Genomic DNA, 25,338 nt, shown 5'->3' with positions numbered 1-25,338 from the left:
ATATTTTAACTCTATTATCACCAAGGCTTAGGTAACAACTCTGAAGAAAGGGAAGAAAATGCAGGAGCTAGAGAATGGGAAGGAGTGCTGTGAAATGCTATCTTCTGAACATAACATGCCCATCACAATCATGAACTCACAACAGGTGCTATTAGCTGGACAAGGCCTACACATGTACTGAGGATCTTTGGCTATGGATAGCTGTTGGAACATGGAGGGTCATTACATTTTTAGGATGTGGCCAAAGGTAGTTTTCCTCTCTTCTAATACATGATCCCACACCCATGCATGTATGGGCAGCACTAACTAGACCTAATAAGTTACCAAAGAAAAATGATAATGTTTGAAGAGGTAATTGTGAGGGATATATGAAGGAATTTGGAGGGAGAAAACAGGGAAAAGATATTTTATTTTATTATACATTTATATGAGATTCTAAAAATAAAATGTCCCAAATATCCTGAGAAATCACCACATTGATTTCCAAAGTGGTTGCACAAGTTTGCATTCCCACCAGCAATGGATAAGTGTTCCCCTTCCTCCACAACCTCTCCAGCAAAGGCTATCATTGGTGTTTTTGATTTTAGCCATTCTGACAGGCATAAGATGGTATCTCAAAGTTGTTCTAATTTGCATTTCCCATATTGCTAAGGAGGTTGAGCCTGACCTTAAGTGTCTTTTGGCCAGTTGAATTTCTTCTGTTGAGAATTCTCTGTTCAGTTCAGTACCCCATTTTTTTAATTAGCATTTTAAAGTCTAGTTTCTTGAGTTCTTTATATATTTTGGAGATCAGACCTTTGTCTGTTGCAGGGTTGGTGAAGATCATCTCCCAGTCTGTGGGTTGCCTTTTTGTCTTAGTGACAGTGTCCTTTGTTTTACAGAAGCTTCTCAGTTTCAGGAGGTCCCATTTATTCAATGTTATCTTTAATGTCTGTGCTGCTGGGGATATATGTACGAAGTGATCTCTTGTGCCCATATGTTGTAGAGTACTTCCCACCTTTTCTTCTATCAGGTTCAGTGTGTTCAGACTGATATTGAGGTCTTTAATCCATTTGGACTTGAGTTTTGTGCATGGTGATAGATATGGATCTATTTTCATTCTTCTACAGGTTGACAACCAGTTCTGCCAGCACCATTTGTTGAAGATGCTTTATTTCTTCCATTGAATACTTTTAGCTCCTACCACTCTTGGGAATATACCCAAGAGATGCCCTATCATATGACAAAAGCATTTGTTCAACTATGTTCATAGCAGCATTGTTTGTAATAGCCAGAACCTGGAAACAACCTACATGCCCTTCAATGGAAGAATAGATGAAGAAAGTGTGGAATATATACATATTAGAGTACTACTCAGCGGTAAAAAACAATGACATTGTGAATTTTGCATGCAAATGGATGGAAATAGAAAACACTATGCTGAGTGAGGTATCCCAGACCCAAAAAGATGAACATGGGATGTACTCACTCATAATTGGTTTCTAGCCATACATAAAGGGCATTGAGCATATAATTTGTGATCCTAGAGAAGCTAAATAAGAAGGTAAATCCAAAGAAAAACATATAGTCATCTGCCTGGATAGGGGAAATAGACAAGATTGCCGGGCAAAAGCTGGGAACTTGCCGGTGAGGTGGCATGGGGCTAAGGGGAAGTGGGGTGAGAAACGTGAGAAGGGGAGAATGGGGGGAGCTTGGGAGAATAGGATGGTTGGGATATAGGAAGGGTGGATATGGGAGCAGAGAAATATATATCCTAATTAAGGGAGCCATCTTAGGGTTGGCAAGAGACTTGACTCTACAGGGGCTAGCAGGTGTCCACGGAGATGTCCCCAGCTAGTACCTTGGGCAACTGAGGAAAGGGAACCTGAAATGACCCTATCCTATAGCCATACTGATGAATATCTTGCATATCACCTTAGAACCTTCATCTGGTGATGGATCGAGATAGAGACAGAGACCCAATTTGGAGCAATGGACTGAGCTCTTAAGGTCCAAATGAGGAGCAGAAGGAGGGAGAACATGAGCAAGGAAGTCAGGACCAAGAGGGGTGCACCCACCCACTGTGACAGTGGAACTGATCTATTGGGAGCTCACCAAGGCCAGCTGGACTGGGACTGAATAAGCATGGGATGAAAGTGGACTCTCTGAACATGGTGGACAATGAAGGCTGATGAGAAGTCAAGGACAATGGCACTAGGTTTCGATCCTAATACATGAACTGGCTTTGTGGGAGCCTAGCCTGTTTGGATGCTCACCTTCTTGGACCTACATAGAAGTGGGAGGACCTTGGACTTCCCGCAGGGCAGGGAATTTGGACTGCTCTTCAGTACCTAGAGGGAGGGGGAATGGAGTGGGGGGAGGGGGAGAGGAGTGGGGGAAGGGGGAGGGGAGTGTGGGGAGTGGTGATGTGTGGGAGGAGGGGGAGGGAAATGGGAAACAGGGAGGAGGCGGAAAATTTAATTAAAAAAATAAAAATAAAAATAAATAGGGTTAAGTATTCAAAAAATCAAACGTTCTATAAAGATTAGTGCATTTGGTGAGCAATAATATCATGCCTTGCCCTCTTACCTCATTTATGTTTATATTTCCTCTTTACCTAATCATTTTCTTTTATTTGATCTTGCTAACTTTTTCTTTTTGTCTGTACTTTCTCTACCATTTTATTATACCCATTTTTATTAGTTTTGATTTAATATTCACTTTATATCGTATTCTATGTAACTTTTTACCATTTTAGTTTCTGGTTATTGGTTGTGTACTTGATAGCCTTTGTTACTATTATTCAATTTCTGTGTCTGATTTTGGTTACTTTTTTCATCAAGATGGTTTGTTTCTTATTTATTGAGTGTCACTGGGATTGTGTGGCCAAAGTCATGATTAAGAAGGCACTCATTAAAATAAGAAAATTTTCTATCCCCAAAAATTCATAAGGCACAATAAATTTGTAACAGAGATGAAAAATGAGGAAAACTCGATTCCTCCTAAGTTCATGATTTTCAATAACTAAAATCAAAGTTAAATAAAAAACTGAAGTATTATATAAAGTATCTCAAAATGAAATGTTAAAGTGATAAAAGCAGACTGGAGAGATACTTCAATGATTAAGGACATAGGCTGAACTTGGAGGTAGTGTCACAAGTTTTTAATCTTGGCTTTCAGAAGTCATAGGCAGGTGGATCCCTGTGAGTTCAAGACAAGCCTGGGCCACAGAGTTAGTTCCATGACAGCTAGGACTACACAGAGAAACCCTACCTCAAAAAATAAATAAAAACAAAGAACAATGTCTAATTCCAAGGATTTAATTCTCTCTTCTAAACCAAAGTTTCCAAACACAAACATATACATAGAAACATATATGACATGCAGGCAAAAATACTCATTCATATAAAAGTATCATAACATAGGATAATGTTTCCTTTCTCACTAGATATATTTGAGTAAGACCCAGTTCAACCTTTTAGATTTTACTGCATATTTTCAACTAATTACGTTTTCCTGTGTTAATCAGGTACAACCACATTAGTGATAATCAACATTATACATTTCTGGTCTAATTTTCATATTCATTTTACATTGTGTTTATTGTTTCCAATGTATGTTTTGTAGTCATGTACATCATCTCCTATATGTCCTTTATCAATGTCTTTGTATCTGCACAGACAGAATAAATCAGACTAACTAGGTACCTTACCCCAGGCCTAATTGGTCTCCTTTTATATTCAATGGTCTGCATGTTTTCCATATTTTCAGATACTGTTGTTAATGAATACTACATACAACTTATCTATCCTATGTTCCTCACATTGGGCTTGTTTTTAAATCAATATCAAATTTAGCTAATGCATATTGGGCAGGATGTATCAATGCTAGGGCTGTGTGGTGGTATTGTGTATTCTATGACAGACTAATGTTTTGCAATTGCAGCAGCTGTGATTAACTACACAGGATCTTCAAATATGGAACCTACTAAAAGATTATCAGGTTTAAGTCAAGATGTGGGCACTGGAATCAAAGGAATGCACTGCCTGGTTTCTACGGCAAACTAGTGTGACTACTGGGATTAAAGGTATGTGTTATTATGGCCTGGTCCATAAAACTGGACAGTGTGAAAGTTTTACTTTCTGAAATTTGGGAAAGCTTTATTTATTTATTTATTTATTTATTTATTTATTTATTTATTTTTATTTTTCCATTTCCTCCCTTCTAGCCATTCCCCTCCAGCTCCTCACTCATCCTCCTTCCTCCCCAGCCAGTCATAAGAGAGGGCAGGATGCCCTGCCCTGTGGGAAGTCCAAGGCCCTCCCCACTCCATCCAGGCCTAGAAAGGTGTGAATACAAATAGACTAGGGTCCCAAAAAACCAGTACAAGTAGTAGACACAAATCACAGTGCCATTATCAATGGCTTCTCAGTCAGCCCCCATTGTCAGCCACATTCAGAGAGTCTGGTTTGATCACATTCTCATTCAGTCCCAGTCCAGCTGGATTTGGTGAGCTCCCATTAGATCAGGCACACTGTCTCAGTGAGTGGACCACCCCCTCATGGTCCTGACTTCCTTGCTTATCTTCTCCCTCCTTCTGCTCTTCAACTGGACCTTGAGAGCTCAGTCCAGTGCTCTGATGTGGGTCTCTGTCTCTATCTCCATCCATCGCCAGATGAAGATTCTGTGGTGATATTTGAGATATTCATCAGAGAGCTTTATTTATTAAAATACAAGTGAAGGCTGGGCAATGGTGGCACACCCCTTTAATTCCAGTGCTTGGGAGGCAGAGGAAGGCAGATATCTGTGACTTTAAGGCCAGCTAGTTCCAGGACTGGCTCCAAAATTACAGAGAAACCCTGTTTTGAGAAACAAACAAACAAACAAAAAAGTGAAATTCCACTATGGTCTTTGATAATTTTTTACATTTCTCTTAATATTTAAATTTTTAATCTAACTCAAAAATATGTTCTCTCCTAATAGTAAACCATGTTAATTATTATGTGGTTCAGTGTCTTCAGGTTTGACAAATTGATGCCTTATCATTTCATTTGTGATCATCTGATTCCCTCCTACTTAAAGAATTTCTTAGTTGAAAATTCTAAATTTGATGTTGTCATTCATCCAAAGATGAATGGTATGTTTTTAATTTAGAGATTTTGGGTATTTTGGATGAATAAAAAAGTTGTTATTTCCATGCTATGTGAAATTATGTATCTATACAATTCTATTAACACAAATCCACAGAGACACAAACTCATGGAAAGTGAACAGTCAACTACTAAACCACCCCTGGGTCAAGGAAGAAATAAAGACATTAAAGTCTTTCTTGAACTCAAGGAAAATGAAGACACAACATACCCAAACCCATGGGACACTATGAAAGCAGCACTAAGAACAAAGTTCATAGCACTAAGTGCCCACATAAAGAAAATACAGAAAGCTCACATTAGCGACTTTACAGCACATCTGAAAGCTCTAGAAAAAAAGAAGCAGACTCATGCAGGAGGAGTAGAAGACTGGAAATAATCAAACTGAGAGCTGAAATCAACAAAATAGAAACACAAAAAAAACAATACAAGAAATCAATGAAACAAAGAACTGTTTCTTTGAGAAAATCAACAAGATTGACAAACCCTTGTCAAAACTAATCAAAAGGCAGAGAGAGAACACCCAAATTAACAAAATCAGAAATGAAAAAGGGGACATAACAACAGACACTGAGGAAATACAGAGAATCATTAGGTCTTACTACAAAAGCCTGTATTCCACAAAATTGGAAAATGTAAAAGAAATGGACTATTATTTTAGATAGATACAATACACCAAAATTAAATCAAGACCAGGTGAGCAATTTAAACAGATCTTTAACTCTCAAGAAAATAGAACCTGTCATCAAAAACTTCCCAGTCAAAAAAAAAAAAAAAAGCCCAGTGCTCAAGTTCCCTGTGAATTTAAAGAACTTAAAAGATTTATTATTTATTTATATTTAGTTTTCTAATAGTTATTTATTTATTACTGATTCTAATCATAGTATATTAAATATAAAGAACTGTATGGGATATTCAAGAGTGTTTTCTTAAGTGGCTTTATTTTAGGTGATCCTATCGCACTGCGTAACAATGAAGTTTCTGAAAAAAAATGGGTTAGGTTATTTAGTAGGATATGTTTGTCAAATGACCTTTTAATCTACAACGTTTTTGATCTACATGGTATTACTTGCCATGGTTCCATCGTAAGACATAATTTTTGTGGATTTGGTCAGAAAGTATTTGTAGGAATTCACATACTTTCCATATTTTTGAATCTTTCTAAATACCTTCTTATCACAGTTTCTGTATTTTTGAGAGCAAGAGCTGTGCATATTAATATGATGTGTGCTTTTTGTGTTTACACATGTGTTTCTGACTGCGTTCACACAAATTTTCATTTTTTGTGATAAAGCAGAGTGTGGAAAAGCCTCACTTTGACTTTCCGTGAGGATTTTTGTTTGTTTGGTTGGTTGGTTTAATTTTGCAAGTACAGTGGGAACTGCACCAGTTGGTTTCCTTGTAGTTTTTTCCATTAGGCACCAATTTAGTCAATTATCCATTTCTCCAGAAGACCGAAATATGATCACATTTTCTCTATTCAACAACACCAGCCTCAGTACTGAAACCACTGTAAAAATATGAATAAAAGAAACAGATTCCCAGGCTCTTTATCCACTTAAGCATCCATAATGTCCCCAGTCCTTTGAACATTTCTGTGAAACCGAACAGATCATATATCATTGGCACAGCCTCTGGAAACTGGTGACCCTGAAAATTCAGTTTTCAGAGATGAAACCAAGCTTCCCCCAAGAAACTCACTTCTGTTTATAACAACTATTGCTCTGGAGAGTAAGAAGGCTAAGCTGCTCTTAAAATCAGCAAGAGCTAAAATGTTGGATTCATGATAACTCTTATAAAATCAATGTTATGTTTCTTTCTCTTTCAGAAATGTGGGGTTTCAGCATTTAATTTCTAATGATATACCCCTGAAAATATATGAGTTCCTGATTACACACTGATGTGCTGGTTTTACGAAGTTATTTGTACTCTGGTCCGTTTAATTAGACCACAATGGATAAACAAAGAATGAGCTGAGAAACTATCATATCTGGGGGAGGCAGACCTGGGCAACAGGTTTTCTAATAGACTTTACATTTATCTTAGCTGTGCATTACCATCAGAAATTAGAAACTAAACACTGCAGAGTAGAACTTCTCATCCATGTATGTCAAATTAAGCCTAGTTATAAGGAAACATGTGAGGCACACTCTGAACAAGAAGCATACAGCACTATAGAGAAAATAAACTAAACAACATGCCTCCCCCCCCAAAAAAAAACACTTTATCAACTTAAATACTACAAGTAAGTGAAATGACACATGTATTTATGAGCCAAGAACTTCCTAGACTATACCCTGCTGTTTGTATATTTACTCCTCTGAAAGCACAGGCATACCTTTAAGAGAATGAACTTAGAAAAGAGAAGTTTGTAGTCTGAGATAGAGACTAGACTGAAAGATGGATTTGTTGGTGCCAAATGCTAATTTACTGTCCCTCAATGTAGAGAGTGAGAAATGGGAGGTGTTCAAGTTCAAACTCAGCATTGTTTCGTTCATGAAACTGTTAGTTTAAAATCTGTACCTCTCTCTCCTTTTCTTTTCTTTCCTTCCTTTCTTTTATTTTCTTTTTCCTTCCTTTCTTTATTCCTTCCTTATTTCTTCCATTCCTTTTCTCCTTTTCCTCTTCATCCTCTACTTTTTGTCATCATAATTTTCTTCTTTGCATAGTGTGTAATAGAAAGATACACTGGGAGAATGCTTTCTACTGACTTCTATATTTTTCTTTCTTTCCTTAGTACTGAATGGAGAAATAATTCTCACCCAGTCTCCAATACCCCTTTCTATTCTCAAGCAGAGAGGGTCACTAGAACTTGCAGGGCTAGCTCAAGTGGCATCCCTACTAATTTATGCTGTAACCAGGACAAATTGAGAGCCACCCCTATGCTCCTAATTTACGCCACATTCAACCTAGCTTCTGGAGGCACAGTTGTTCCAATATCATGGGGGATGAAGATGCTGCCACTCACTACTGTCAACAGAAAAATAGTTTCCCATTCATATAGCTCTACAAACCAGAACAAAAACCTGATGTGGGAAGGTCATATGTCAATCTGTTGATTTCATTGGTTAATAAAGAAACTGCCTTGGCCCTTAGATAGGCCAGCCCTTAGGTGGGTGGAGTAGACAGAGCAGAATTCTGGGAAGAAGGGAAGTGAGCTCAGATGCCATGCCGCTCCTCTCCAGGGCAGACACGATGAAGCCCCAGCCCAAGATGGACGTACACTAGAATCCTTTCCGATAAGCCACCACTTCATGGTGCTACACAGATTATTTGAAATGGGTTAGTCAAGATGTGAGAGTTAGCCAAGAAAAGGCTGAAACTAATGGGCCAGGCAGTGTTTAAAAGAATACAATTTGTGTGTTGTTATTTCGGGGCATAAGCTAGCCAGGCGGCCGGAAGTTGGGCGGCAGGAATGCAGACCATTGCTCCTTCTACAAAAAACCCTTTTTAGCTTCTTAGAACCCTGCTGCTTTTCCCTCAGAAGATGAAATAAGGTCAAGAGTTTTACTAATGTGTGACAGATTCTCCCAATATTTCTGCAACAGGAAAAGACTGAGTTTTACTCATGGGCCTTAAGCATCACCTCCCTGCAAAGAATAAGAAAAAAATGTCCAGATGGAGATAATAAGATAAAACAACCAAAGATCCCTTCATTGTGAAATCCTGTGCAGAGGAATATTTGAGAGCTATGATTCAGATTTCCTGAACTGGGCCCTGACACACTCAAAATCATTAGGATTTTGAGAAAGTATGTAGCACTTTAGGAATTCATATTTTTATAACTTTTTCAAATTAATTGAATAACAGCATCTCTATCTTAGAGTAAGTGTCCATCAATGATGGTCTCTGTCTTTATGGAGAAGAACTAAACAATGGAAATAGAATTTTCTATCACCTCTTCTTGGGGTATGGAATATTGATGTTGGTATCTTACTGCATAGTTGTAGAATGTACAGCACCGTGGAAATAGGTCTGTCTAACAAACAACCACTAATGTAAAAAAGTTGTAGAACTTTGAAATTATGACAAGAAGTCTTTGTTATACTACTGAAAGTGTAGGTTGAAAATATTGTATTATCTAATGTTTAAATTTTAGATTTTAGAAGTACACACAAACATACACACTAGCATATAGAGGTACTTAAACATACTCATACATAAAAATGATTGAACTTAATAACTTTAAAACATCAATATTTCCTAACTGGTTTCAAACATATTTTTTTTTCCTAATCAAGTCTGGGTTTTATGTAAATAGGCCTAGCCTCAAACATTTAGTTGAGGATGACATTGAATTTTGGCACTCCTGCCTTTTAATTCCAAGGGCTTGAAGTAAAGTACAGATGTATACTACCAGACAACATTCACTCAATGCTGAATCTCTAACACAGGGTCCTTTTTGATAGTAGACAAGAAATTAAGTTATATCCCAGCACAATATTTTCTTAACTTCATATTAGCAAGAACTAGACTCCATAGGTGGGTGTTCTGCACATATTTATGCCTCACAATCTTTACATTATTCTTACTAATGTTTCTTAAGCATTCACCAGAAGAAACTGTCCAAGGTTCAAATAACTTTTTTTTTCTGAGAGCATTAGAGTTGCCATTGATCACTGTCTATTCTTTTCCACGCTCCACTTGACGAAGACCAAGTTCTCTTTTCATTTTTACTGTTTCTGTAGCAGAACCAAGCATCAATGCATGTCTATCAATCAAGAGCATCAGCATTTGGATGACTATCCAGTAAAACTCTCACACTATGGAGTAAAGAAATTTCTAGTTTTTGATTCACTTGTCATCCAGAATTTTCTCTTAGTCCCTCCCCACTTGTGTGAGTATGGTCTAACATTTTGTATCCACAGTTAGCCAGTAGAAACTAGAGGTCCGGCCGGGCGGTGGTGGCGCACGCCTTTAATCCCAGCACTTGGGAGGCAGAGGCAGGCGGATCTCTGTGAGTTCGAGACCAGCCTGGTCTACAAGAGCTAGTTCCAGGACAGGCTCCAAAACCACAGAGAAACCCTGTCTCAAAAAACAAAAACAAAAACAAACAAAAAAAAAAACTAGAGGTCCTGACAATTCTTTGTTTTCTAGATGGAGAAAAGCCTGTCCTAGGACATGAGCCATGAACAGCAACCTTTCTAAACAGGAAAATTAATATCACATATGGATTACTCTACCCAAGACTTGAGACAAATTGAGACCTTTCCCATCACACAGAGACTTGACAGAAAAATGATACAGCTAGCTCTCTCAGTATTTGGAAATTACCTTAATTTTTTTAGGTTCCCCTAAAAATGACATTGCCCTCAGAAAAAGAAAGTAATTTTAAGAACATGATGCCCACATTCCAAAGAGTTTGGGTGAGCAATTTTTTGGTTCTTCAGCAAGTTATGGATATTTGTCATTGTTTGGGGTGTTTGTTGCAAGTTGTTATTGGTAATGATCAGGAAAAAACTGAACAAAGGAGATTAGATTCAGGGATCTTGTTCTTTACAGTAAAATAGGAGATATAGACTAAAAGAATAAAAGGGTAGATTATTGAATCTACTTGTAATAAACCAACAACTAGTCTGAAATATTTCCTATTGGTATGAATTTTTGTATATTGATTAAAATTAGAGGTTATTTTTGATAGAACCTACTGCACCTATATTTGTACTGTTGGTTAAATTTTTGCACATATACACTTATTTAACAATGTAAAATAAATTTCCAGTCCTCAAAAGCTATTATTATATACTATTTAGGATAATAAAGAAATGTGGATTAGTTGTTAGACACCCATTAAAGTCAATCTTGCAGTCATGTTAGGTATATTTTAGATATATTTTAGATAGACAGGTGGTCATCATACATTTTAGATCTACAGAATATTGTATTTAAAATATTTTAATAATGTCTATTCCTGGCAGCACCAATCTTCTTCAGAAAAGATGCTGAGCATAGAAAAAACCACACATGAGTAACTTCCTTTGTGGCAAAAGTGAGCCACTGGGCAAGAAACTGCACTTGCTTCAACTGTTGACAGTATGCTGTCCAAATTGGATAAGCAGGACATGAAAGAAAGAGACTGCCAATATTTGAAGAGACAAGGCATAACAGTGCTTCAAAAATTCTGTTTCACAAATAAGTCTTTTAGATATTCTAGGCTGAAGATAGATGACCCAACATTACAAAAACCTTAGGCGATTGTCCATGTAATGAGTTGTTTCTATCATTTTCTAATTTTGAAAGTTTTTTTGCTCTGTACTTCATGTTTACTCGGGGATTATTACATCCTTCTGAGGTCTCTACTGGAGTTGAAGACAAATAGTTATACTGTTCCTTCTTAACAAATTCACAGTAGAAACTCACAAAAGAGGTGTAAAGTGTATATTGTTGAGAGACATAATAGAAAGTGAATTATGTTCAATGATTTGGACTCATGAAAATAGGATTGATAATTGAGTATTTTCTCAGACATTGTTAATGTAATTCTGGCGCATATATATATATATATATATATATATATTTGTATGTAGTTATTGAACTTATTTTATATATTTGTTTTATGTTAGTCTAAAACCTTCCTTGTATTTAGACAAAAGGAAAAAATGTTTGTGATATTTTGTTTGTATTCAGACAAATAAAGCTTGCTTGGAAGCAAAAAGAAGAACTAGCCACTAGTTAAACAAAGACGTTGTTAGGTCTGTACAGAGAGGACAGGAAACAATAAAGCAGTGCTGATATAGGTTCTCTGGTCTTTTGGGCCAAGGAACTGAAGAGGCAGAAAGAACCTGGTTGGAAGCTCTCTTTCTCTGATTCTAGGTTTTTATCCCAATATTAGACTCCTGATTCCTATTGTTAATATTAATTAGATTCACTCTTCAGAGAACATAAAGGGTATAGTATAAACCATGTGAGTACGTCTGACAGAAAATGTTTGACATAATACAATTGGCATGTAATGTAGGATGAGGAGCTGCTTGTTCATCCCGGCCACCCAGAACCAAAATAATCACACAGAAACCATATTATTTAAATCACTACTTGGCCCATTAGCTCTAATTTCTTATTGGCTAACTCTTACATCCGAATTTAACCCATTTCATTAATCTGTGTGTAACCACGAGGTCGTGGCCTACCAGCAAGTTTCATCACAACTCCGGTGGTGGATCCATGGCATTTCTCTGACTCTCAAGAGATCAGTTGTCATGGCAGCTGATTCCTTACCTTTGCACCTTTTCAGCTGAGGGAAGCTGCTAATTATAGTTGCATGGATTATTTCCACTACAATTTGATACCTGAGCTGCTTCAAGAACTCCACATCAGAGTTGCTGTTGATGAGCTTGATGAAGTCCTCGTAAAAATGATTATATGTTTGGCTCTCTTGTTGTGCTCATTCATCTGCTTTCTGTACTCCAACTGGGCAAGGAGCATTTGGTTAATGTAATCAGGATTACTCAGTAATTTCACTGCTGGCTTCAAGACTTTTGTTGTGAGAATTTCTGCGAGCATTATACATAAGCTGAGAGACTGGATATCCTTCTCGGGGAGAAGGCAAAATACCAGAACCCTAATACACATTTGAAGGAACTTACTTTATCACGTGAGTCCTTCAAGCATGTGTGCAACACAAAAGGCCTTGGCTATTCTTCATGTCTGGCATTAGCAGCTTTCAGGTCACAGAAGTAAGTGAGCAAAGCCTTTACAACATCATTACAGACAACTTTAGCCACATCCACGTGACTCAGCCTGTGGCGAATATGCTTGGCAATTTCCCAAAAGTCTTCTAAGAGCAGATAGTACAGCTGTCCTTCATCTCTGCTGAGGCTCCCGTACCAGGAGAGAATATAGTCTCTATAACTGTAGTGGAACACATCTTTCAAAGCTCAGTCAATACTGTGAGAAATGACCACTCTTCTGCCCTGAGCTGTCTTCTGTGGATATCCACAAACAGGGCTCCGCAGCGGACATCGGAGAGCCCTGGCCAGGCAGCTCCAGGAAGAGGCGAAGTCCAGTGGCCTGGAGTGTCGGCTCCAGCAGGGGAGCACAATCAGTGTCCCCATCAGCCAGGTGGATGGGGCGCTGCTCAGGTACAGACTGAGGCACAGCAACAAGGAACCGGACCCCACGCCTGCCGTGGGTCCCCAACCAGGGACCAGGCAGCACAGCACCAATGCTGCCAGAGCTGCAGCGTGTCCCTGCCAGCCCCCTGCAGGCAGTCTGCCACTTGCCTCCCATTCGCAGAGCCCCAGGGCAGCACAGCTATCTGCAGGCATGGGATCTGGATGGAGGCGGCTGCTGTAGGCGGTGGCATCGAGGTGCATGCTGCTTCCTAGGCCGCTGGCGATGAGGCTCATCTCCCAGCCTGCTGCCCCCCCCCCCCCGCCCCGTGCCGGCCCATGCCATGGCCTGTGCGTGGCCTTGGCCTGTTGATAGAGCAGAACTTAGATAGGTGTGGAAAATGCAACTGAATTCTGGGGGGAAGAAGACAAAGTCAGTACTCTTAACCTCTGAGCCATTTTTCCAGGTCTATCAACAAGCCAAGGCATTTTTTTCATTCATTAACCAAGAAAAGCAACACAGAGAGAGAAGGCCCTCCCAAACAATTGTAATATTTCCATTGTGATCTCAAAGGATTTTTTTTTATATCTCCCTCATAGCAAACACTACAAACACATGTCAGAGTCATCATTGCCGTTAATTTCCAGGTTGATCAGTTTCTTAACACCTATTTATTTGTAGATGAACATGATAATGTGATCCCACACTAGCTCAGAATGGGGTATAATAAAGGCTTCTTCATTTAGGGGTAGACTCACACATCTACAGTCCTTTGTATGAGTGGAGATCGGGAACCAAATACAGCAACAGCAACAGAGAGACAGAGAGAGAGAGAGACAGAGAGAGAGAGACAGAGAGAGAGAGAGACAGAGACAGAGAATACATGTTTTTAGTACCCAAGACCATGCACAACGTGGTCGAGCATCTCAAAAGCCATTGGATAAAGGAGTTTCCCAGCACCTCATAGTAGTTGAGCTGTCATAAATAAGTGAAATAAAACTGTTTCTCTGAAAGAAAGTGAGTTATGTGAGACACTGTCCTTTACAAACCATCTTCTGATATTATTCTATTTCTCCTCTGAGAATCATTATTAGCAAGAAGTTGCTTGGTGAACTGTTGAGATAAGGTCCAATAAATGTATCTACAAAATACTCCCATAATCAAGGCTCAAGGAACATTTTGGAAAAAAAGGTAGAATGATTAGAAAAGTCAGAGCATCAGTGATTTTGTTCTGAGGTTATGTTTCCTAGTAATATCAAAAGCCATTCCTATAAAATCTCATCAACATGAAAGCCCAAATGTGATCTGAATAAGTAGGACACCCAGTGAACCTGCCAAAGTAGATGGGAAAAAGTCACTAGGCTTCAACTCTATATAAAGAACTATAGAAAACCAAATAAAGCTGGGAGAAGTCTTCCTTCCTAGAAAAAAGCACAGCAATCAGTGGTTCATGGCCCAATGATTTACTTGAAAACATACATACAACTAATATACAGACCCGACAGTGTTGTGTATTCATTTTGCATATATATGTATACATTTAATAAATCTATGTATGTGTATACTTATATATACATAAATTTGTGAAATGAATTAATATTTAAAAAGGCCAAGAATTGAAAGAAGATTAGGAAAAAGTATTTAGTATTTGGGAAGCATTAGTGGGAGGAAAGTTAGAAAAGAATTGGTACAATTAAAATTCAATCTTACATAACAACAGTAAAATAGATGAATCTACCACATTAATAACATCCAAAGATACCTAGGAAAGGATCCTGTAATCATTTACATACTGTTTAATATGGTACCATATGTCACAGCCCATGATGTGGAGGAGAACTGAATAGGAAAACTTATTGAAAATGAGAGAAATCAAAAGAGGTACAACTCATAGACTGGTGTTGTTCTTTGGTCTCCAAACAGGACTATATTCCCCATAAATAAACCTGTATAGCCACTGTGATCTGTGACACAAAAGATTCACAGGTCTTTAATAAATCACTGACCTGACCAATGCTGTGACTGTGCACAGACTTGCTGATTTGCATGTGTTCATAACACAGCCCATTGCCATGAGGATTCCTTCATAATCAGGTCACACCTTGTGCTGGAGTCAGTCTCACACAGGTCACAGAACCGACATGAGGGTTCCAACTCAACTCCTGGGGTTGCTGCTGCTCTGGCTTATGGGTAAGGAATACAACATTGGAAATTTAATAAGTTGCCTCTGGCCAATGTTTTCTGGTCTCAGGGAAAGTCCTCTTATAATAGAATTAATTGTGTGGAAATTAATTTCCCAATCTCAGGTGCAAGATGTGACATCCAGATGACCCAGTCTCCAGCCTCTCTATCTGCATCCCTGGGAGACAGTGTCACCATCACATGCAGGGCAAATCAGGATATTTATAGTGCTTTGGCATGGTATCAGCAGAAACCAGGGAATCCTCCCAAGCTCCTGATCTATGATGCAAACAGCTTGGCAGATGGGGTCCCATCAAGGTTCAGTGGCAGTGGATCTGGCACACAGTATTCTCTCAAGATCAGCAACCTGCAGTCTGAAGATGTTGCAACTTATTATTGTCAACAAGGTTCGAGTACTCCTCCCACAGTGATACAAGCCATGACATAAACTATCACGAGAAGCAGAAGTGAGAGTCAAGGCTGCTGAAATTTCTCCTTCTGTGGTCTCCAGCTGCTGACAATGTTTCTCTTAGGCAGGATTTAATAGTCAATGCTTTTTTTTATAAGTATCAGAGAAACTTTTTAAGTTCTAAATCTCTGTCATCTTGCTCAGCATTAGCAATAAAAACCCAGAATGTTTCTGATGACTCATATGAAAAAGTACACCAAAATTACTATGGCACCTAAAATTCAAACATGATGTCAAATTTCTCTCTCTCTCTCTCTCTCTCTCTCTCTCTCTCTCTCTCTCTCTTTCTCTCTCTCTCTCTGTGTGTGTGTGTGTGTGTGTGTGTGTAGCTGTATCACTAAATCATGGGTAAGTAGGCTGGGCAGGTGCCTCAGTAGTTAACAGCACTGGCAACACTTCAAGAAGGCCTAGGCTTTATTTCCAGCAATCACATAACTGCTAAAAACTACCAATAACTTCAGTTCACTTCAGGGGTGTCTGAGCCTCTCTTTTGACCTTTGTGTTGATTGTACTCCTATGATACACAAATATTTATGCAAGAAAATCACCAGTACATATAAAATAAAAATAAGTTTTGAATATTTGAAAAATTTAAGAGACTAGTAGTCTTTCAAGCTAATACTGGGAACAGATTTTTTTCTCAGAATCTATAGTCCATTTGTCATTGAAAACAAGGTTCCCTGACCACAAGATCCTCTGCTAGGGTATCAACTCTTATATCATATGCATGGATGACAGAAGGCTTTACCGAACTGTTAATTTCTCTACTTATTAAAAAGACAATTATCTTGGATACTTTACTATTGCTGTGACAAAATATTATGACCAAAGCAATTTATACAAAAAAGCCTTTAATTTGGGGACTCAGAGTTTCTGGTTTTGCCACAAAGAAAGCAACATCCATATGTAGGTTCTTCAATGCCCATTATCTTTTACTAAATAGATAAATGCCATCAGTAGCAGATGTGTCCCATTTTCATGAAAAGCCTCATGCTATTAAAACTTTTTAAACACCAGATTCTGTATATCTCTGAAGTGTCTGAAGACCACCTATATATAAATATATCTGTTTAACCTAGAAAACATACCTAACATAACAACAAGTTTGATTATTTTAAATAACTAATTAATAAATCCTATTTCTTAATTTTACTTTATTATATTTTTATAATTGAGATGCATAGGTACAATACATTAAGTAAGAGTAGAAACACATATACAGAATAGCAAAAATAATCATAGACTTTTATCAGTACACAACAATCTATACCAAAGTAAAATATTTAAGACTAGCATTTGTTAATGTAGTTTAAAAGTAGATTAAAAAATATCCTCTTATGCTATCATTTCTGTATTTCTATATTTTCTATTCAGAAATATTCCTGATGCTAATTTCCTTTTCTTAGTACCCCCCTAACTATGACCAAAAACCAACTTGTGACCAACTCTAGTAAATGATAACAAATATCAGTAACCTATTAAGTGACCAAAGAGTACCAAAATCTCCACCTCTTGGAAAACTGTGAGTCATGTTCTCTAGATTGTTTCTTATTGTTTTGAGCACTGGCATAATTAGGGGTTCCTGAAAACATTAAGATAATGTTCAAGTCTTAGAGAAGCTAGCTGTTGTTCAGTTTCACTGTGAGTACAAGGCTTATTTAAAGTTTTGGATGTGTTAGTCAGTGAGTCTAGACCATTTCAACCATTAGTTATTAAACACTTCTGAATTTAGAACCCCGAGAAGACTGCATTCTGAGAGGATGGATCACCTGGGCCACTGCCTTGTAGTTTAATTTTATTTGCTTATGTCTGTAGTCAGGATTTTCAGGGGTCTCTCTCCAAATCAAATCTGGTCTTCTTTTTTTAAAAAAATTAATTTTTTTAAAAAAAATACCAATCCAAATTCCCACTTCTTCCCCTCCTCCCATTCCCTCCACATACCCTCCTACCCTACCCCCTTTAATCCTAAGAGAGGGTAAGTCACTTTGCATTTGGAAAAGTCCAAGGCCCTCCCTACTATGTCTAGGCTGAGCAAGGTATAAATAAAAAGAGAATAGGATCCCAAAAAGCCAGTATATGCAATAGAGATAAATCCCAGTGCCACTGCGAGTGGCCCCTCAGTCTGCCCCAGCCATAAAACTGTCCTCCACATTCAGAGGGACTAGTTTGGTCCTATGCTTGTTCTTTCCAGTCCAGCTAAAGTTAGAGAGTTTCAATTAGCTCAGATGAACTGTTTCAGTGGATGAACTCTTCATGGTGTTGACCTCTGTGCTCATATTCTCATTCCTTCTACGCTTCAAGTGGACCTTGGGAGCTCAGTCCGGGGTTCTGAAGTTGGTCTCTGCCTCTGTTTCCATCCTTTGTTAGATGAAGGTTCTATGGTAATATTTAAGATAATCATCAGTCTAACTACAGGGCCAAGCATCCTCTCCTCTATTGCATAGTGTCTTAGCTGGGGTTGTCCTTGTGGGATTCCTGAGAGTTTTTCTAGAGCCACGTTTTTTCTAACTCTATAATGGCTCCCTCAATCAAGATACCTCTTTTCGCTCAACCTCCTTAGCAATCAGGGAAATGCAAATCAAAACAACTTTGAGATTCCATCTTACACCTGTCAGAATGGCAAAAATCAAAAACACTAATGATAGCCTTTGCTGGAGAGGTTGTGGAGGAAGGGGTACACTCATCCATTGCTGGTGGGAATGCAAACTTGTGCAACCACTTTGGAAATCAGTGTGGCCATTTCTCAGGAAATTTGGCATCAACCTACCCCAGGACCCAGCAATTCCACTCTTTGGAATATACCCAAGAGATGCCCTATCATATTACAAAAGCATTTGTTCAACTATGTTCATAACAGCATTATTTGTAATAGCCAGAACCTGGAAACAACTTAGATGCCCTTCAGTGGAAGAATGGATGAAGAAAGTGTGGAATATACACATATTAGAGTACTACTCAGTGGTAAAAAACAATGACATCTTGAATTTTGCATGCAAATGAATGGAAATAGAAAACACTACCCTGAGTGAGGTAACCCAGACCCAAAAAGATGAACATGGGATGTACTCACTCATAATTGGTTTCTAGCCATAAATAAAGGACATTGAGCATATAATTTGTGATCCTAGAGAAGCTAAATAAGAAGGTGAACCCAAAGAAAAACATATAGTCATCCTCCTGGATATTGGAAGTAGATAAGATTTCTGGGCAAAACTTGGGAACTTGGGGGTGGGTTGGGATGGGGGTAAGGGGAGATGGGGAGAGAAAAATGAGAAGGGGAGGATGGGGGAACTTGGGGGAAGGGGATGATTGGGATAAAGGAAGGGTGGATATGGGAGCAGGGAAGCATATTTCCTAATTAAGGGAGCCATCTTAGGGTTGGCAAGAGACTTAACTCTAGAGGGGCTCACAGGTATCCAGGGAGATGTCCCCAGTTAGTTCCTTGGGCAGCTGAGGAGAGGGAACCTGAAATGGCCCTATCCTATAGCCATACTGATGAATATCTTACATATCACCATAGAACCTTCATCTGGCGATGGATGGAGATAGAGGCAGAGACCCACACTGGAGCACCGGACTGAGCTTTCAAGGTCCAAATGAGGAGCAGAAAGAGGGAGAACATGAGCAAGGAAGTCAGGACCTTGAGGGGTGCACCCACCCATTGAGACAGGGGGGCTGATCTATTGGGAGCTCACCAAGGCCAGCTGGACTGGGACTGAAAAAGCATGGGATGAAACAGGACTCTCTGAACATGGTAGACAATGAGGGCTGATGAGAAGCCAAAGACAATGGCACTGGGATTTGATCTTACTGCATGAACTGGCTTTGTGGGAACCTAGCCTGTTTGGATGCTCACCTTCCTAGACCTGGATGGAGAGAGGAGGACCTTGGACTTCCCACAGGGCAGGGAACCCTGACTGCTCTTTGAACTGGAGAGGGAGGAGGAAAGGAATGGGGGGAGGAATGGGGGGAGGGGGAGGGAAGTGGGAGGCGGGGAGGAGGCAGAAATTTTTTCAATAAAAAAAGATTCCTTTAACCTAAAAAAAAGATACTTCTTTTCTTGCTCTCATATCTGTCCTTCCTCCATCCCGACTATCCCATTCCCTCAAGTTCTACTCAATCCTCCCTTTCTCCCCTTCTCTTCCCCTTCTCCCCTTCCTTCTATTCCCCATACCCACGCTTGAAATTTTGCTAGGCGATCTTGTCAGTTTCTAATTTCCAGGTGGGTCTATATATGTTTTTTTCTTTGGGTTCACCTTATTACTTAGTTTCTCTAGGACCATAAGCTCAATGTCCTTTGTATATAGCTAGCATCCACTTATGAGTGAGTATATACCATATTGATTTTGGGGGGTCTGGGTTACCTCACTCAGGATAGTGTTTTCTAATTCCATTCATTTACATGCAAAATTCAAGATGTCATTGTGTTTTACCACTGAGTAGTACTCTAATGTATAGATTGCCACACTTTCTTTATCCATTCTTCAGTTGGGGGGTATCTAGGTTGTTTCCAGGATTTGGTTATTACAAATAATGCTACTATGAACATAGTTGAACAGATGCTTTTGTAGTATGAATGAGCATCTTTTGTGTATATTCCCAAGAGTTGGATTGCTGAATCCTAAGGTAAGTTGATTCCCAATTTTCAGAGAAACCACAATACAGATTTCCAAAGTGGTTGTACGAGTTTACATTCCTACCAGCAATGGATGAATGTTCCCTTTAACCAACATCCTCTCCAACATAAGAAATCATTAGTGGTTTTGACCTTAGCCATTCTGTCAGGTATAAGATGGTATCTCAGAGTTGTTTTGATTTGCATTACCCTGAGAGGTAAGGAAGGTAAACATGTGCTTAAGTATCAATGGGCCATTTGAAATTCTTCTGTGGAGAATTCTCTGTTTAGTTCAGTAACCCATTTTTAAATTTGGTTATTTAGAATTTTAATGTTTAGTTTCTTGAGTTCTTTATTTATTTTGGAGATCAGTCGTTTGTCTGATGTGGGGTTGGTGAAGATCTTCTCCTATTCAGTAGGTTGCTTTTTTTTTGTCTTAATGATTACGTCCTTTGCTTTACAGAAGCTTCTGAAATTCAGGAGGTTCCATTTATTCATTGTTGCCCTTATTGTCTATGCTACTGGGGTTATACAAAGGAAGTGGTCCCCTGTGCCTATGTATTGCAGACTACTTCCCACTTTCTCTTCTGTCAGGTTCAGTGTGTTCAGATTTATATTGAGGTCTTTAATCCATTTGGACTTGAATTTTCTTCATGGAGATAGATATTGATCTATTTTCATGCTCCCACAGGTTGACATCCAGTTATGCCAGCACCATTTGTTAAAGATGCTTTCTTTCTTCCATTGTATAATTTTAGCTTCTTTGTCAAAAATCAGGTGTTCATAGGTATGTGGATTAACATCCGGGTCTTCAATTCAATTTCATTTTTCAATGTCTCTGTTTTTATACAAATGCCAATCTGTTTTCATTGCTGTAGCTCTGTAATAGAGCTTGATGTCAGGGATGGTAATGCCTCCAAAAGTTCCTTTATTGTATAGGATTGTTTATCTACAAATAACAACATTTTGACATCTTACATAAAAGTCAAACTTTTGTTATTTGTAGATGATATGATAGTGTAAATGAATGACGCCAAAAACTCTACCAGATAACTCTTTCAGCTGAGAAATGCCTTCAGTGATGTGGCAACTCAAGAAAAAGAAAAAACAAAACAATAGCCCTCGTACACACAAAAGAAGATGAGAGGAGCTGGGCAGTTTTGGTGCATGCCTTTAATCCCAGCACTCGGGAGGCAGAGGCAGGAGGATCTCTGGGAGTTCGAGGCCAGCCTGGTCTACAAGAGCTAGTTCCGGGACAGGCACCAAAGCTACAGAGAATCCCTGTCTTGAAAAAACAAAAGAAAAAAAGAAGAAGAAGATGAGAGGAAAATCAGAGAAATCTCATCTATCACAATAGCCATAATTAACATAAAATATCTTGAGATAACACTAATCAAGGAAATTAAAGACCTATTTGGCAAGAACTTTAAGTCTTTGAAGAAAGAAATTAAAGTCGGGTGGTGGTGGCGCATGCCTTTAATCCCAGCACTCGGGAGGCAGAGGCAGGCGGATCTCTGTGAATTCGAGACCAGCCTGGTCTACAAGAGCTAGTTACAGGACAGGCTCCAAAACCACAGAAAAACCCTGTCTCGAGAAACCAAAAAAAAAAGAAAGAAAGAAAGAAAGAAAGAAAGAAAGAAAGAAAGAAAGAAATTAAAGAAGATACCAGAAAATAAAAAGATCTCTCATGATCTTGGAAAAAAAGGATCAACATAGTAAAAATGGCAATCATACCAAATGCAATCTTTAGATACAATGCAATCCCCATCAAAATCCCAACCAAATTCTTCATAGATCTTGAAAGAACAATAATCAACTTCATATGGAAAAAACAAAAACCCCAGGATAGATAAAGAATCCTATACAATAAAGGAGGCATTACCATGGATGGAAGTAGAGAACACTATCCTGAATGAGATAACACAGACCCAAAAATATGAATATGGTATGTACACATTCATTAATGGATTCTAGACATAAACGAAGGACATTGATCCTAGATAAGCTAAGTAATAAGGTGAACCCAAAGAAAAACATGTATAGATCCTCCTGGAATTTGTAAGCAAACAAGATAGCCAGGCAAAATTTGGGACCGTGGGGATGGGTGTATAGAGGAAAGGGGAGAGGGGGAAAAAGAGGGGAGAAGGGGAGGATTGGGGAGAGCTTGGGGGAAGTGGGATGATTGAGTTGAAGGAAGGACAGATATGGGAGCAGGGAAAGAGATATCTTAATTGATGAAGCCATTTTGGAGCTGGTAAGAAGTTGGGTCTGGAGGTGTTCCCAGGAGCCAACGGGGATGACCCCAGCTAGGATCCTAGGCAGGGGAAAAGAGGGTACCTGAACGGGCCTTGCTCAGTAGTCAGACTGATGTCTATCTTGAATGTCTCCATAGAACCTTTGTCTTGCTACCGATGGAGACAGAGACCCACACTGGAGCACTAGACTAAGCTCCCAAGGTCCAGTTGAGAACCAGAAGGAGGGAGAATATGAGCAAGAAAGTCAGGACCATGAGGGTTTGGTCCACCCACTGAGACAGTGTGCCTGAGCTAATAGGGACTCACCAACTCCAACTGAACTGGGAATAAACGAACATAGTATCAAACCGGACCCTCTGAATGATTTTGACAGTTGGGACAGATGGAGGGGCCAATGATAATGGCACTTGGATTTGTCTCTACTGCATGTACTGGCTTTTTGGGATCCTGTTCTCTTTTGATGCATACCTTCCTAAGCCTGGATGTAGGGGGGATTCGCCTTGGACTTCCCACAGGGCAGTGTGCCTTGCCCTCTCTGAGGACTTGAGGAGGTGTGGGGGAGGGTTTGTGGGAGAGAGGGAAGGAAGTGGGAGAAGGGGAAGAAGTGGGAATTTTTATTGATATTATTGATAAAGTAATAAAAAATAAAATAAAAATGTTTGACTTCTTCCTTTCCAATTTGAATTCCCTTGATCTCCTTTTGTTGTCTTATTGCTATTACTAAAACTTAAAGAACTATGTTGAATAGATATGGTGAGACTGGACAGCCTTGTCTTGTTCTTGATTTTAATGGAATCACTTTGAGTTTCTCTCCATTTAATTTGATATTAGCTGTCAGCTTGCTGTATATTGTTCCTATAATATTTAGGTATGATCCTAGTATCCCTAATCCCTCCAAGACCTTTATCATGAAGGGGTGTTAAATTTTGTCAAATGCTTTTTCAGCATCTAATGAAATCATCATATGTTTTTTCTTTCAGTTTATTGATATGATGGATTACATTGATAGATTTTTCATATGTTGAACCAGCCTTGCATCTCTGGGATGAAGCGTACTTGATTGTGATGGATGATTTTTTTGATGTGTTCTTGGATTTGGTTTGCCAGTGTTTTATTGACAACTTTTGCATTGACATTCATGAGTGAGACTGGTCTCTAATTCTCTTTCTTGGTTGAGTGTTTGTGTGGTTTTGGTATCACGATAACTGTAACCTCATAAAAATAGTTTGGCAATGTTCCTTATGTTTCTATTATGTGGAACACATTGAGGAGTATACGTATTAGCTCTCCTTGGACGTTCTAGCAGAATTCCTCACTAAAACCATCCAGCCCTGGGCTTTTTTGGTTCAAAGGTTTTTGATGACAGCTTCTATTTTCTTGCAGCTTATAGATCTATTTAAATTGCTCACCTGCTCTTGATTTACTTTTGGTAAATGGTATCTTTCTAAAAAATTATTCATTTCTTCCAGTTTTGTGGAGTACAGGTTTTTGTAGTAAGACCTAATGATTCTCTGTTGTCCCCATTTTCATTTCTGATTTTGTTAATTTGGATGTTCTCTCTCTGCCTTTTGATTCATTTGGATAAAGGTTTGTCAATATTGTTGATTTTCTCAAAGAACCAGCTCTTTGTTTCATTGATTCTTTGGATTGTTTTCTGTGTTTCTATTTTGTTGATTTCAGCCCTCACTTTGATTATTTCCTCCAGGGTGAGTCAGCTTCTTTTTGTTTTAGAGCTTTTAGGTGTGCTGTTAAGTCACTAATGTGAGCTTTCTTCCTATCTTTATTTGGGCACTTATTGCCATAAACTTTCCTCTTAGCACTGCTTTCACAGTGTCCCATAGGTTTGGATATGTTATGCCTTCATTTTCATTGTATTCAAGGAAGATTTTAATTTCTTTATTTTATTTCTTCCATGACCTAGGATTGGTTCAGTTGTGGACTGTTCAATTTCCACGAGTTTGTAGGCTTTCTGAGAGTAGTATTGGTGTTAAATTCTAACACTAATGCCTGGTGATCTAATAAGACACAAGGGGTTACTCCATTATTCTTTGTATCTATGGAAGTTTGCTTTGAAACCTAGTATGTGATCAATTTTATAGAAGATTCCATGAGGTGCTGAGAGCAAGGTATACTCTTTTGTGTTTGACTAGAATGTTCTATAGATGTCTGTTAAGTCCATTTGTTTTCGTATGTTGCCATGTAGGCACTTTTGCTGCTCTGACGTTAGGTGGTGACCTAAGTGCAGGTTTACTTTAATTTTGTTATAGACCTAAAACTATACAAAATAAGAACTTATTGTGAAAACTGTGTCAAGTCTGTGAATATGAGGTGAATAACTATTTTATAGCTCTTTTAAGTGATGTCCAAGAAACCTATTTAGTCATCAAGGTGGACTAGTAACTTCAGTTATTGGTGGTTTGTGTCATCAAAATTGAAAGGCAATTGTTCATTATGCATTCTCATAAAAAAATCCAGAGAATTAGCTTTCACACAACTCAATGACAGGTTTCCAGAAAACTTTTACATTCATTATCTGAAGTGTGGAAACAATTATAACTTATCACTACCCTATGTGACCTGGATAACACAATATTATATTGCTAAACACAAAAGCTTCCACATAACTCACAGTCATGA

The 25,338-nt window shown here is 38.6% G+C and overlaps 1 pseudogene and 1 gene segment (V, D, J or C); one reads left to right on the top strand and one right to left on the bottom strand.

Annotated features, from left to right (window-relative positions):
* Positions 1-12,255: 12,255 nt before the first annotated feature.
* On the bottom strand, positions 12,256-13,477 carry LOC130877865 (sorting nexin-25-like; annotated as a pseudogene).
* A 1,811-nt stretch (positions 13,478-15,288) lies between these two features.
* LOC130877794 (immunoglobulin kappa variable 1-39-like) lies at positions 15,289-15,810 on the top strand. The segment is given in 2 exon segments: positions 15,289-15,371; positions 15,488-15,810. Coding segments are annotated over 2 exon segments (372 nt in total).
* Positions 15,811-25,338: the final 9,528 nt, after the last annotated feature.

The sequence above is a fragment of the Chionomys nivalis genome, chromosome 1, assembly GCF_950005125.1.
Source record: "Chionomys nivalis chromosome 1, mChiNiv1.1, whole genome shotgun sequence".
Taxonomy (NCBI): Eukaryota; Metazoa; Chordata; class Mammalia; order Rodentia; family Cricetidae; genus Chionomys; species Chionomys nivalis.
Note: the sequence above shows the minus strand (reverse complement) of the source record. Positions and strands in the feature narration are given on the sequence as shown.